This window comes from Neophocaena asiaeorientalis, unplaced genomic scaffold (assembly GCF_003031525.2).
Source record: "Neophocaena asiaeorientalis asiaeorientalis breed wild unplaced genomic scaffold, Neophocaena_asiaeorientalis_V1.1 scaffold280, whole genome shotgun sequence".
In the NCBI taxonomy this organism is placed as follows: domain Eukaryota; kingdom Metazoa; phylum Chordata; class Mammalia; order Artiodactyla; family Phocoenidae; genus Neophocaena; species Neophocaena asiaeorientalis.
The window spans coordinates 5271968-5286313 of NW_020185321.1; the positions used below are offsets into that span (position 1 = coordinate 5271968).

Consider the following 14346-nt stretch of genomic DNA (forward strand, 5'->3'; position numbering starts at 1 on the left):
AACACTGTTCACCTGGAAGCCTAGCTCAGAAGGAGATTCAGTAAATGCTTATTAAATGAGAGAGTGGCTTGGTTCTTCTCTCTGTCCCTCCGTGGACGTGTGGCCTTAGCCCAGCCTCTAGATTTCAGTGCCTCAGTGTCTGCTCTTCATCTGTGCTCTTCACCTGGGCGTCCACTGGAGTAAAGAAAATTCCCACGTGAGTCGCTAACTGGCTGAGTAGAGCTGACCCCAGGCCCATCGCAGGATCGTCTGCCTCAGGGTTGGTGGGGGAGCTCATTAGTCTTTGATCAATGCCCTTGCTATGCTCTAGGGTCATCTAAAGATCTCTCTTGAGCCACAGAGCCCCCTTAGCTTGGGCTGGCTGAGGCTGAGATGAGCCCTTCCCCAAGGAGGTAGCTTCCGTACAGGGCAGCTGCCTGGGCAGCAGCTCAGGACCTTTATTGACCATATGACCCCTGGGGGTGCTAGTGGGGTACCCTCAGGCCCCGCCCCAGCAGCCTCCGCCGAAGTTCTTGGCTGAGCAGTTCCTGTTCCCTGCGGGCACCCCGCAGTACACTTTGGTTCTCCTGGGCCCTCCGGATCAGGTAGGGGATCACTTCCTCCAAGGAGCCATAGGGGATGGACTTGTACACAGCATAGCCAGCCTGCCCTGGAGGGAGAGTATTTGCAGGGTGTGGGCTGGTGTTTGGGGAGAGGCTCCCCCAGGCCCCATCTGGAACAGAGATTTCCATTTCTTGAGAACATGGCAGACTAGGTGGGTTGGACAAAATCTCCCACTGAAAAAACTAAAAATCCTGGAGTAAACATTAAAAAAAAACTTCTCAAAGTTATGAAAATGCTGCCAAGAGAATAAGGAATTTACTAATCCAAGAATTAAGAGAAAGTGAGAATCCAGAGAAGGAAGGGTTACACAAGAAACATTTCAATCCTGAAGGCAAAATTGAGCTGCTACTTAATGACTTCAAAGCTGAGGGGGTACAGAAATGGAGGCCCAAAGCCTGACCACGGTAAGAGTTATAAAGGACAACTTCCCCAGATTAAGTTGGAATCCAAAAATCTAGACCCTCAAAGTAAGAGATAACAAGAAGTCAAACCTCCCACCTTCCCTCACTCCCGGGGAATGGCCTTGACCATGAGCAGAGCAAGGAAAAAAATAGAGAAATCCATCTCTGATAGGTTGTGGCCATGGGTTAGTCCCCTAAAATATTTGCAGCCTCAATTTGCATCCCTGGGATATCTCAAAAAAAACCCTCAAGCTGTGAAGTTAGGGTACACTGACTTTGTACCCCTTAGCACCTGGCAGAAGAAAACATAAATCTTCTGGTCTCAGGCCCTGGTGAACAACACAGTAAAGATAACAAAGCACACAGGCGACAAGATACCATGATGAAGAACCAACAAAAGCAACAGACCGCAGACACAGAGACACAGGCCCGCAGGGCCTTCAGCTATGGGACAGATCTATCTGGAAGGGTCTGGCGCTCGGGCCGGCTGCAGGCTCTGGATGGGAGCCTGGCCAGGCATTGTCTGGGAATGGAAGATGGGATCTGTTTGGGAGGGAATGAGGCCTGGGGCTGACTGGGTGGGATGTGGGAGTGGGGCTGGGAGGGACAGATCATTCACATACCCAGTGCCAGGGAGACATGGTCACACATCCCCAGAAGTTGTCCAAAACAGACAGGCCCATCCAGAGGAATGCCCAGCTCCCACATGCTACGGAAAAGGCCACATCATCAATCCAGACAGTGGCTGGATCCAGAGCTGAAAGTCAGCCATGATGCACTCATATGGCTGTGCTAGTTATTCAAATGTTGAAGTACTTCCAAACTCACTGATAAATAACCACTGCCCTGGGCCCCCTGAAGGATCCCCAGTGAGTCCCCACTTCTTCCCTGGAGCCCTGGGACCTCCCCATGCCCCAGCAAATAAGGGGCAATGCCTTGTTCAGCTGGGGCCTATGGGACCTGCAGGTGTAGCAGGAGTTAAATATTTTGAATATCCTCCCCAGATCCCCTTTGAACCTACTGGCCCACACTGTCCCTCCCCTTGTTCCACGTCCACCACCCTTTGGCCACCTATTTCCCAGTCCCCTACTTCATACCGCTTGGTTGCCTGGTGAACAGAGTCCTCATTGTGGGAAGCCACCATGAGGGGGCACATGGGGCCACGATGGGACACCTGGGTCAGCATCAGCTCCAGACAGCGGCTGTAACTGAAGGGAGATGAAGGTCTGGCATATGACACCTGGTAAGTGAGAGTTAGGCCCCAGGGACTGGGGATTTCTGTCCTTGGGAGGTGGGGTGCCTAAGGGCAAGGACCCTGCAGTCAGGAAGTACCTGCATCCCACCTGCCTCCGCTGCGAGAGACATCCCCTCTCTGAGCCTTTTTCTTCTCTTTAACAACCCACGTTCACCTAACAGTGTTGTTGTGAGGATGGAGTGAGATGAGGGTGGACATAAAGCCTCTGGCACAATGGCACTCTCACAGCAAAGGGCCGCATCACACAAGATGACATTTATCCAAGGTCATTCACTGCAGCAGTGTCTACAGAGCAGGGTTAGTAACAACCCAAATGACTGTAAGTGGGGGACCGGCTAAATGAACACCCAGAGGAGAGTGGAGTGCCCCTGCGGGGGCAGGGAGACCCCGTGATTACATGGTGACGTGAGTGGACGTGAGCTGTGTCGGTGTGTTCATTTTCATATCATTTTGATGTTTGAATCATGGGAATGTATTATTTATTCAAAATCTCTACTAAAACATGAATGGTACTGTGCTGGAGAAGATGTGGAGAAATTGGAACCCTCCCACCGTGCTGGGGTGAGTCTAAAATGCTGCAGCCACTTAGGAAAACCATCTGGTAGCTCCTCAAAAAGTTAAACGTGGAGCGACCATATGACCCAGCGATTCCAGTCCTAGAGAACTCAACTTTTAAGAGAATGAAAACTGTATGTTTACACAAAAATGTGTACGTGAATGTTCATAGCAGCACTATCCACAATTGACAAAAAACGTGGAAACAATCCAAATATCCATCGACTGAGGAAAGGATAAATCAAATGTGGACTCTCCATACGATGGAATGCTATGCGACCATAACAAGGAATGAAGCACTGACACACGCTACAACGTGGCTGAACCTTGAAGACATTATGCTGAGTGAAAGAAGCCAGGTACAAAAGGTCATATATTATATGATTCCATTAATATGAAATGTCCAGAAGAGAGACAGAAAGTAGATTAGTGGTTGCCAGGGGCTGAGCGGGGGTGGGAATGGGGAGTGACTGCTAATGCATATGGGGTTTCTTTTTTTTTTTTTTTTTTTTTTTTGCGGTACTCGGGCCTCTCACTGCTGTGGCCTCTCCCGTTGCGGAGCACAGGCTCCGGACGCGCAGGCTCAGCGGCCATGGCTCACGGGCCCAGCCGCTCCGCGGCATGTGGGATCTTCCCGGACCGGGGCGTGAACCCGTGTCCCCTGCATCAGCAGGCGGACTCTCAACCGCTGCGCCACCAGGGAAGCCCTGGGGTTTCTTTCTGAGGTGATGGAAATGTTCTGGAATTCGATAGTGGTGATGGCTGCACAGCCTTATGAACATACTAAAGGCCACTGAATTGTACACTTTAAAATAGCAAATTTTACGATATGTGAATTATATCTCAGTAAAAAAAATGGTGCCAAATGATTAAGCCTATGGGACACAAATGTGCCTAGGAACCTTCATGGGCTTGGATGCAAGCTTAGCCTTCGTGGCTTGGCAACTTGCTCTGGAAGCTTGGTAAGTACTTGCAATTCTACGGACCTCTCCTTGGTCCACTGTGAAATGGAATTGGGCTTTGAAAACTCCATGAAGACAGGGCCTGGTGGCCACCTTGGTTGCCACTGCAACCAGGGTGCAACGCAGTTCCTGATCTAAATCAGGTGGTCAGGGACTTCCCTGTTGGCACAGTGGTTAAGAATCCGCCTGCCGATGCGGGGGACAGGGGTTCGAGCCCTGGTCCGGGAAGATCCCACATGCCGTGGAGCAACTAAGCCCATGCACTACAACTACTGAGCCTGAGTTCTAGAGTCCGTGAGCCACAACTACTGAGCCTGCGTGCCATAACTACTGAAGCCCGTGCGCCTAGAGCCCGTGCTCCACAACAAGAGAAGCCACCGCAATGAGAAGCCCACGCACAGCAACGAAGAGTAGCCCCCACTTGCTGCAACTAGAGAAAACCTGAGCGCAGCAACAAAGACCCAACACAGCCAAAAATAAATAAATGAATAAATAAATTTAGAAGAAAAATAAATAAAGTGGTCAGCAAGTATGTATTGAAAGAATAAATTCTTTTTTTTTTTTTTTTTTGCTGCGGCCTCTCGGCTTACATGATCTTAGTTCCCCAACCAGGGATTGAACCTGGGCCCCTAACAGTGAAAGCCCAGAATCCTAACCACTGGACTGCCAGGGAATTCCCTGAAAGAATAAATTCTTTCCTCCCAGGGCCATGGGATGGTGGCCCAAGGAACTCACGATGATTTGAAGTGAGTAAAAATGTGGGTTCTAGAGCCAGTCTGCCAAAAATCTTGGCCCTGCCACTCACTAGCTGTGCAACCGTGGGTAAGTGATTCCACTTCTCTGTGCCTCGATTTCATCCTCTGTGAAATGGGGATGATAATAATAGTATCTACCGCTTGGGTTGTTTATTCATTCTTTCAACAGAGCTGTACCAAGCACCCACCACACAGCAGGCGCAATTTTAAGCACTGGGGGTTCGGCAGTGAACAAATCAGAATGCCCTGCCCTCCTGGGCCCACGCTCCCGTGGGTGAGACGAATAATGAGCAACCGAATGTGAAACCTCAACTGCTGACAAGTGCCGGAAGAAAAATAAATCTAAGAAGTGAGTGGGTGTGGGAAGTTCTAGTTTTTGATAGGGAGGGCAGGAAGGTCCCCTGAGAAGGTACCAACAAATAAAGATCTAAGGAGTGAGGGATTGAGCCACACCACTGTCTGGAGGGAGAAGGTTCTGGGCAGTGGGAACAGGAAGTGCAAAGGCCCTGGGGGTCATCAAGGACGCCAGTGTGGCTGGAGTGAAGTGAGCGAGGGGACAGGATTGCAGGCCGCTGCAAGGATCTGGGGTTTATCAAGGGTGCACTGGGTGCCATGGGGGGATTTTGAACTGAGGAGGGACAAGATTTGAGGCAGGTTCCCTCTGGCTGCACATGGGGACTGAATGGGGAGCGGGGATAGAGAAGGGAGCAGGAAGCCCAAGGAGGAGGCTGCTCTTCAGGTGGGAAGTGACGGTGTCCTGGACTGGGGAGAGGGAGTGTTGTGTAGACCCACACAGGACACTCAGCACCCTGGGGAGTGAGCTCTAATGAAAGGTTAGATGCTAATATTATTTGTCTCAGAGGCCAGCCTGCCCCAGTCCCACCTCTGACTGGTAGCCTTGTAGTCAGGCTGAGTGGGATCTTCGGTACCCTGGAGCCGGGCCACCTCTCTCTCCTTGTCCAGATATGCCCCTCGTACCAGCTTCACCCCGAAGGCCAGGCCAGCCCTGTCTGCGGCCTCAGCATCCCGCCTCAGCCGCTCGTAGGTGTCCTGGCAGAGCACAGGGGCAGCTTCGGGTCAAGGTGCTGGGACCCCGGCCTGCGGTCCCCTCCCCCGGACCCCCCCCCAACCCGCCCCAAGTGCACCACACACCTTCAGATAGGCCTGGTAAGTGTTCCACACCCAGGGCCCGCCTTCCCTGGGGCTGTTCCAGCGAGTGGCCAGAGCGGCCACCAGCAGAGAGAGTGCAGGGTTCAGGGAGGCGTACTCAGCATCCACCAGGAGCCTCACATGCTGGGCCCGGGCATGCTGAGGGTGAGAGAGACTGTGGTCGGGCCCCCAGGAGTGACCAGCAAGCAGGTGCAGTGGAGCCAGACCGCGGCCGCAGGTGTTACCTGTACCACCCGGTGCAAACGGCTCAAGGAGGCCTGGAGATGCCGGGTTTGCTCGACATTGAGGCAGGAGACCTGGAGATCCTGTGGGGGGTGGGGGGTGGCAAGAGCAGTTCAGGCCTACTGGACCCTTCCAGAGCCTAAGTCTTCTCACCCCCACCAGCAGGGAGGGAAAAACAGTTTAGAAGTTGTTAGAAATCTGAAAAGTAGCTGTATCACATTGATATTATTTATTGAGGTATAATACAATGGTTGAGAGCTCAGAATCTGAGTTTGAATCCTGGCTCCACCACTTACTGTGTGGCCTTGAACAAATCATATAACCTCTCTGGGCCTCAGTGCTCTCCTCTGTAAAATGGGGGTGATAATAATAACTACCTCATGGAGTTGCCGTGTGGATAAAAATGGGTTAATATGTGAGATGTGCCTGGACATAAACAGGACAGGACAGTGCCAGAATATGGTAAGCACTCAATACCTGTTATAATAACAGGTGGCTTCAAACGCCATCTTACGTATTTAATCTTTACAATGATCCTAGTAGGCAGATGTTATTCCAAGCTCCATTTTCCAGTGGGAGAGTGACATGACTTGGAATTAGCATCTAGAAAGTGCTTGCAACAGTAGCTAGCTCAGAATAAGAGCCATAAGTGTTACCTCGCATTCGTCTCTTGGGACCTCAGTTTCCTCATCAAACTTTGAAGGCCTCATTGCAACTCACTAGGCTCCCCTGGTCTGACCCCTCTGCTCTCACCTCCTCCCACCCTCCACCTGGCTTACTGCCCTCCAGCCTCACGGGCCTCCCTGCTGGTCTTTGAACATGCCAGGTACCGTCCCACCTCAGAGCCTTTGCTCTGGCTGTTCCTTCCGCCTGGAACACTTTTCGCCCAGATGTCCACTTACTTCACTCCAACCTCTCCGCAGGGTCTTTATTTCAATGCCACCTTCTCTATGACGTTTTCTCTGGTTTGAACTTGCAACTCCCTTCCTGGGGCTTTCCTTTCCCCTTCCTCAGCCTTATTTTTCCCTACAATGGCTGTCTATACTTGTAACATATCGGCTTTGCTTTTTGTTTTAGTATAATTAAACATTTATTACATTTTTTCACACACTTATGGATAGAGTGAAGACAGGGCGATGTTTCCCTGTGTCTGTCTCTGCACCACACTCCCCACCTGAATCCAAGATCATTTGATTGTAAGGGAACAATAAACAGAAACCTTTCAAAAGAGCTCAAGTGAAAAGGCAGTTTACTCATATGGGGAAGCTCTTGGAGCCCAATTGCTTTTTTTTTTTTTTTGTGGTACGCGGGCCTCTCACTGTTGTAAGTGTCTCTTGCGCCTCCCAGACTAGCAAGTAATTACCTCGAGGGCAGAGATTTTGTTTATCTTGGTCATCATCCCCACCCCTGGCACAGCACCTGGAATGTGGTAGATGTTCAACAAACGTTTAGAGAATTGTTACATTTGTAATGTGGAAATAATAACTATCCCTAGTTCAGGGTCCTCTTATGGGGATTCAAGGGTGAATGTGAGCTGCTGGTGACTCAGGGAGTCCAGCTGGGTTCAAAGAAATTGGGAAGTTAAAGAAAGAGGAACAGGTGGGATTTAGGGCTCCAGTATAGTCAACAGGGTGGATATGGATCCCATCCTGGGGGAGAAGACTCTCCAGGAGAAGGGAAGGGTGAGGGATACCTGCAGAGTTCTTCTCCTCAGTCAGAGAATTGTCTCCCTATGGGGCATCATCCCAGGAGAGTTCTGGGGTGTGAGCAGCTGATGGAGCCGCCACCCTCACAGAGGGTCGACAGGGTGCCACATGCAATTTCAGGTCCTCATTTACCTTTCACCATCCTCTGAAGTAGGGACTATTGTCATCCCCATTTTACAGAGGGGGAAACAGAGGTGAAGACATAGAGAGTTGAAGTCATTCGTCTAAAATCACATAGCTTGGGACTTCCAAGCTGTGTCTGGTGGAGAATGGTTAAGAATCCGCCTGCCAATGCAGGGGACACGGGTCCAAGCCCTGGTCCGGGAAGATCCCACATGCCACGGAGCAACTAAGCCCATGAGCCACAACTACTGATTCTGCACTCTAGAGCCTGTGAGCCACAACTACCGAGCCCGTGTGCCACAACTACTGAAGCCTGCATGCCTAGAGCCTGTGCTCCGTAACAAGAGAAGCCACAGCAATAAGAAGCCCACGCACCTCAACGAAGAGTAGCCCCCGCTTGCCGCAACTAGAGAAAGCCCGCACGCAGCAACGAAGACCCAACCCAGCCAAAAATATAAATAAATAAATAAACTTATAAAATCACACAGCTTGACCTGGGATTTAAACCTCAGCATCTCCAGGCGGAGAGTAAATGCTTCCCCTGAACACATAAAAACCACTTAGGACAGTGCACGTGGTGAGTTCTCCACCATTAATGTTCCGTTTCAGACTCACTTGCTCCATTCATTTACTCATTTATTTAACATATGTTTATCACATCTTGTCTAGGTGCCATGGCCTGGGATATGGCCGTGAACAGGACAGTTATGAAGCGTGCTGTGGAGCCAGTGGCTGTGAAGACCAAGGATGGGTGGGGCCTGGGATGGGGATGGGGGTGGTAGGGCTGCTCTGAGATGGGGACAGGAGGAAGGGGCAGGTTTGGAGAGACACAGGCCAGTGTGGGACCCAGGTGGTGTGAGGGGTCTGGGGGACGACCAGGCGGAGGTTCCAGAGGGACTGGAGACAGAAGGCAGGCGTCATGAGTGCTGAGCAGGGAAACAGGCTGTGGGGGTGGGTGTGAAGGCGCCTCGGAGGGGAGTAAGGACTGAGAGGGGAGTGAGCCGGGACCTCGCCCTGAGGAACCTCCATATTTAAGAGTCAGGCAGAGTAAAACCTAACAAAGGTTGAGAATGAAGTGGCAGAGATGGAAAAGGAACACCAGGTCTGATGGTGCTGGGGAAGCCAAGGGAAGCTAGTGACACAGAGGGATGAGGGCCCCTCTGTCATCGTGCAGATGCCAGCCTGGCAGAGGCTTTAGTCTTTAAAACCACCCTGGGAAGAAATTACTATCACTGCCCTCACCTGAGTAAACTAAGTTCATGAAGAGGTGAAATTCGGTACACTCCAGAGCTGATCCTTTGAAGCACTAAGTCCTGCTTCTATGTGTTCTGTGACACATATTAAAAATTACGAATTAAGAAAAGAAACCTCAACAGGTCCCAGGCAACATTACTTGGGGTGACGGAGACTCAGAAACCACCCGGGTGTCCATCCCAGGAGAGGTAAACCATGTGGCCAGAAGCAGCCATTAAAAACAATGGATTAGGGACTTCCCTGGTGGTCCAGTGGTTGGGACTCCACACTCCCAGTGCAGGAGGCCCAGGTTCGATCCTTGGTCAGGGAACTAGATCCCACGTGCTGTAACTAAGAGTCCACATGCTACAACTAAAAGATCTCGCACGCAGCAACGACGATCCCGCGTGCCACAACTAGGACCCAGAGCAGCCAAACAAATAAATAAATATTTTAAAAAATGGATTAGATGTACACAGAGATGCTTGGAGGGATCTTAAAATCAGAATGCTCAGTGAAAAAAGTAAGAAACAGAATGCCATAGATAACATAATGTTACTTGTGTGCGTTTAAAACTATACCCTCCACCCCCCACCCAGCCCCATTGATGGAGAAGGGCACAAGGGAACTTCCTGCAGTGATGGAAATGTTCTATACCTTGATAGGGATTTGAATTGCTCATGTGTGTGTTTGTCAAAGCTCATCATCAAAGGGTACATTTACAATGTGTGCATTTCATTGTACGTAAATTTTACCTGAAAAGAAATAAATACAGAACTCTAATTAGTGATGTGCGTTCTGAAGCATTTGGGGGACAAGTGTGCTGATGTCTGCAACTTACTTTGAAATGCATCCAAAAAATGTGGATTGATGGATGGATAGAGGAATGGATAGAAGGATAGATACGATTTAAAGCAAGTATAAGCCCAGTGGCATGGACATACATACACTACCAAGTGTAAAACCGATAGCTAGTGGGAAGCAGCCGCATAGCACAGGGAGATCAGCTCGGTGCTTTGTGCCCACCTAGAGGGGTGGGATAGGGAGGGTGGGAGGGAGGGAGACGCAAGAGGGAAGAGATATGGGGATGTATGTATATGTATACCTGATTCACTTTGTTATAAAGCAGAAACTAACACACCATTGTAAAGCAATTATACTCCAATAAAGATGTTTAAAAATAAATAAATAAATAAAGCAAATATAGCTAAATGTTAACGGCAGCAGGTATATGGGTGTTCACTGTAAAATTCTTTCAACTTTTCTGTATGTTTGAAATTTTTCATACTAAAATGTTGGAAAAATATGCCCCCAAAGAGCATATACTTGGCAAAACAAAATCACAGTAACAAAGAGATACATGCTGCTGATGGCAGGCAAGGTAGAAATAAGATATGGAAATAAAGAATAAATGAAAGAGGGACTTCCCTGGGGGCGCAGTGGTTAAGACTCTGTGCTCCCAACGCAGGGGGCCCAGGTTCGATCCCTGCTCAGGGAACTAGATCCCACGTGCATGCCGCAACTAAGGGGCCTGCCGGCTACAATTAAGAGCACACGTGCCACAACTAAGGAGCCCACCTGACACGACTAAAACCCGGCGCAACCAAATAAGTAAATGAATAAAGTAAATATTTTTCAAAAGTTACAGTTAATTAAAAGAAAAGAATAAGTGAAAGAACAAATGAATGAATGAATGAACCAAAACCCATTGGTCTAATCATAGCTTCCAGCTAGTTAGCACACACTAGCGTAGCTGAGTCGATTGATAAAATATTGATTACTTTCTTCTAGTTGGTAAAGAGCTGCTGTCTCAGTGTCTCCTCTGAGAGCTCCCAGCCCCCAGGCCCCTCCCCTAGAGTCCCCGGGTGACCCATATTCCATTTATTCCAGCCATGCCCCAGGTCTGTAGCCACACTTATTCTGATCATTCTAAGCCTGGAAAGTAGAGGTAGTTAAACATTTTGAACATGCCGCTGGCGGGTGCCTGCTACCTCCAAGTCCAGGGGGCTCTGCTTCCCCCACATTCCCCACCAGCCATTCAATCTCCCCCAGCCTGAGCTCCTTACCCGCCCAGAGTCCATGGCTTCAGCCAGTCTTTCAGGGCTCAGCTCCAGGGACCCCCCTGGCCTGCGGACGCGTGAGGTCAGCTCCTTCTGGAATGGGGTGGTAGGTGGGGTAGCGAGGGGGACCTGGGGGGCGCCCACCCCCTCCCGTCCCACCCTGCCCGTCCCTTACACAGAGCTGAGTGCTCAGCAGAGCCGTAATCTTCAGCTGCATGAGGATGTTTCCAGTCGGGCCAGCGCTCTCCAGGAGGCCTCGTGACAGGTCCACACATCGAAGCATAGCGCTGAGGTTCCCCTCATACCAGGCCTCGCTGCCCAGCCAGCAGGCGTCAGGGTTTGGAGCCCACGAACCCCCTTCTTGCAAGCCTCCCGGCCACCCTGGTCCCTGGCCCCCTACTCACCCGGTCTTGACAGCTGAGTCTGGCTCCTCCTCAGTGGGCACCGCCAGCAGGGGCCGGAGGCCTAGGCTCTGCAGCTGTTGGACACAGCCCCTCACCTCCTCTGTGGTCTCACCAGCCACAAACTGCCCGTAGATGGATGCTCGGAGAAGCGCGCCCGAGAGCTGGGACCCCAGGAGTCGCTGAGACCAGGCTTGGAGCTGGGGTGACAGGGAGCAAGGGCTCAGAGCCTGGTCCTGGGGACCCCCTGGGCCAGTCCCCACGGTCACTGCTCACCGCCAGGCCGTGGGTGACCAGAGGGGGCCAGGCACACAGCCGTAGCACCAGCAAAGCCCGGGTCAGTTCTCCTGTGCCCTTGAGGTGGAAGGCCCCACCATCAAAGCTCAGGGGCTTCCAGCCCCCAGCGGAGGGCCCCGCTTGGGAGCAGAGCACACGACAGGTCCAGAGCATCAGGAATACTTCGCCACTTCCACACCAGGTCAGAGGGCTTTGGAGGCAGCTGGTCCACCTAGTGCCCCTTGCCCGGCCAGGGGCAGTGACTGATTAACCAGACAGTAACCAGGGAAAGGTAAATCTTTAGGATCACAGGCTCCTTGAGGGGCAGTTAATTATTAACTTATGGGGACATAGTTCAGAATAATGGGGACAGGAAAGGAAACCCCCCCAAACAGCCCCCAACAACCCTCAGAATAACAGCTCACAATTATTAGGTGCCCATCCTATGCCAGTGGGTGTTAAGTGAGAATGTGGGCTCTGGGAGCAAGGCAGTATGGCTTTGTGACCTTGGGAAAGGTATTCACCTCTCTTGCTGCAATTGCTTCACCTTAAAATGGGAGAGAGGGTAGTGCTACTAAATAAATTTGAAAATGCACATAACCTTTTACCTATCTGTTCCGTATTAAGTATATATCTTAGAGAACTTGAACATGGGCATCAGGAAACATGTACAGGAAGAAATGTTCCCAGCAGCATTGTCTGTAATAGTCCCAAATGGGAATTTCCATCCACTGGAGAATGGATAGATACATGGTGGTATAGTCATACAACAGAATACTACAGAGCAGTGAAAAGGGCGTAAACTACGGATACATACAACCACATGGATGAATCTCACGCACGTGGCGTGTGAAAGAAACCAGACACCAAACAGCCAAACAGGACATGCTGTCTTATTCTATTCAAAAAACTCAAAAGCAGGGATAATGAAATGGCAGTATAGTATGGGGGATACGTACATGGGTGGTCAAACTATAAAGAAAGGCGAGCAAGGGAATTATTACCACAAAAGTCAGAAAGGTGGTTACCTCAAGGGATTAGAGGAGTTGTAACTGGGTAGGGGCTCATGGGGGCTCCTATGTCCTTTTTATCCTAACCTGATGAGGATTCATAGTTGTTCACATTATAAGTATTTTTTAAAGCCATACATTTATATTTTACACTCCAGTACATTTCACAATAAAATAAAAATAAGAAATTAATCATAGTATCAGCCTCACGGAGTTGTTATGAGGATCCAGTGAGCTCGTGGACACACACAGCCTGGTATACACTATGTGCTCAATACATACTGGCTGTGATCATTAAGTTTTGTGTACGTACGACCCCATTGGTGTCTATGCCCCTGAAGAGGTATATGACATTAATCACCCCCGTGTTTAGGGATCCCCAAAACCACATCAGGCTCACCGATTCGCTGGAGGGACTCAAGTCAGAAAAACTGGTTTACTCACGGTTATGATTTATTACAGTGAAAGGATACAGATTAAAAATACCAAAGGGAAGAAGCTATGGGACATAGGAGACATACGACCTGGAGACACCAAGACAAGACATAGGTCCTGGAGACACCAAAGCAAGCTTCTCAGTGTCCTTTCCCAGCGGAGCCCAGTGAATGGTGCTCAATTCTCCCAGCAACAAAACATGAAAGCACACCTGGAGTGCCACAGCCAGGGACATTCACATGAGCCGTGGTGTCCAGACTTTTATTGGGGGTCAGTCACATGGGCATGGCCTTCCTCCCACATGACTGACCTTAGTCTCCAGCCCCTCCAGGGGTCAAGCTTGTACTGCACAGCCCAAGGACCCCAGGTAAACAAAGATACTCCTAACAAGCAGGATATTCCAAGGGATTAGAGGTTACCTCCCAGGAGCTGGACAAAATTAATCCTTTCAGTGCACAACCTCCCATTCACAGATAGTAAAAGTGGAGCCTCAGAGAGGTAAAGATGTCTGAAGTCACACAGCCAGTGGCCAAGTGTGGATTTAATGTCCTTGTCCCCTAAACCCCAGGAATAAAATTTTAACCACCCTTTTTGCAGTCTTTTCCTCAGTACCTAATTCACAGAATGAAGGGACAAGAGTCAGACTATAAATCCAGAAAATCCTGGGTTAAAAAGTCTTTAAACTTTTCTTATTACATGCACAGTTCATATTTTAAAATTAAGATAATACAAAAGGAAAAGGAGTGAAACAGTTTCTCCAACTCCTCAATTCACGCCTCTAAAGCAACAGGGTATCCTTGCAGAGGGTAGTTTGTGCATAGAAACACACCTATGTAGCTCCTTTTTGTTACATAAATGAGAAAATACTACGTGTCCCTTTGCACATTGATTCTTTTACTTAATGTATTTTGAGGGATTGTTTCCATCTCAGCACATATAGCTGGATCTCAGATTTGAAAGATTTTATGTTATTTCTCTCTTTAATCTTTGACAGATTTCACCAGCAGAGCCATCTGGGCCTGGAGCTTTCTTTGTGGGAAGGATTTTAATAATAAGTTCAATTTCTTGAATAAATATATTTTCTATTGCATCTTGAGTTGCTCTCACATGTTGTGTTTTTCAAGGAATTGGCATTTCATCTAAATGGTCAAGGCCTTGACACAAAGTTGTCATAATACT

General features: G+C 49.5%; 1 protein-coding gene across 1 annotated transcript; it reads right to left on the reverse strand.

Annotated features, from left to right (window-relative positions):
- Nucleotides 1–402: 402 nt before the first annotated feature.
- Nucleotides 403–11983, reverse strand: PRODH2 (proline dehydrogenase 2). The gene is made up of 10 exons (XM_024733903.1): nucleotides 11723–11983; nucleotides 11450–11646; nucleotides 11221–11359; nucleotides 11052–11138; nucleotides 5926–6006; nucleotides 5684–5839; nucleotides 5415–5581; nucleotides 2102–2212; nucleotides 1628–1713; nucleotides 403–649 (listed from the first exon to the last, which is right to left on the reverse strand). The coding sequence occupies exons 1-10, from the start codon at nucleotides 11894–11896 to the stop codon at nucleotides 465–467; spliced, it is 1383 nt and encodes a 460-aa protein (XP_024589671.1). The 5' UTR covers nucleotides 11897–11983; the 3' UTR covers nucleotides 403–464.
- Nucleotides 11984–14346: the final 2363 nt, after the last annotated feature.

Coding starts and splice junctions, on each gene's coding strand:
- PRODH2 (XM_024733903.1), bottom strand. CDS start 11,896: ATGCTCTGGACCTGTCGTGTGCTCTGCTCCCAAGCGGGGCCCTCCGCT. Junction 11,139..11,220: donor TGCTGAGCACTCAGCTCTGT/GTAAGGGACGGG, acceptor ACCCCATTCCAG/AAGGAGCTGACCTCACGCGT. Junction 5,582..5,683: donor CTTACCAGGCCTATCTGAAG/GTGTGTGGTGCA, acceptor GTGCTCTGCCAG/GACACCTACGAGCGGCTGAG.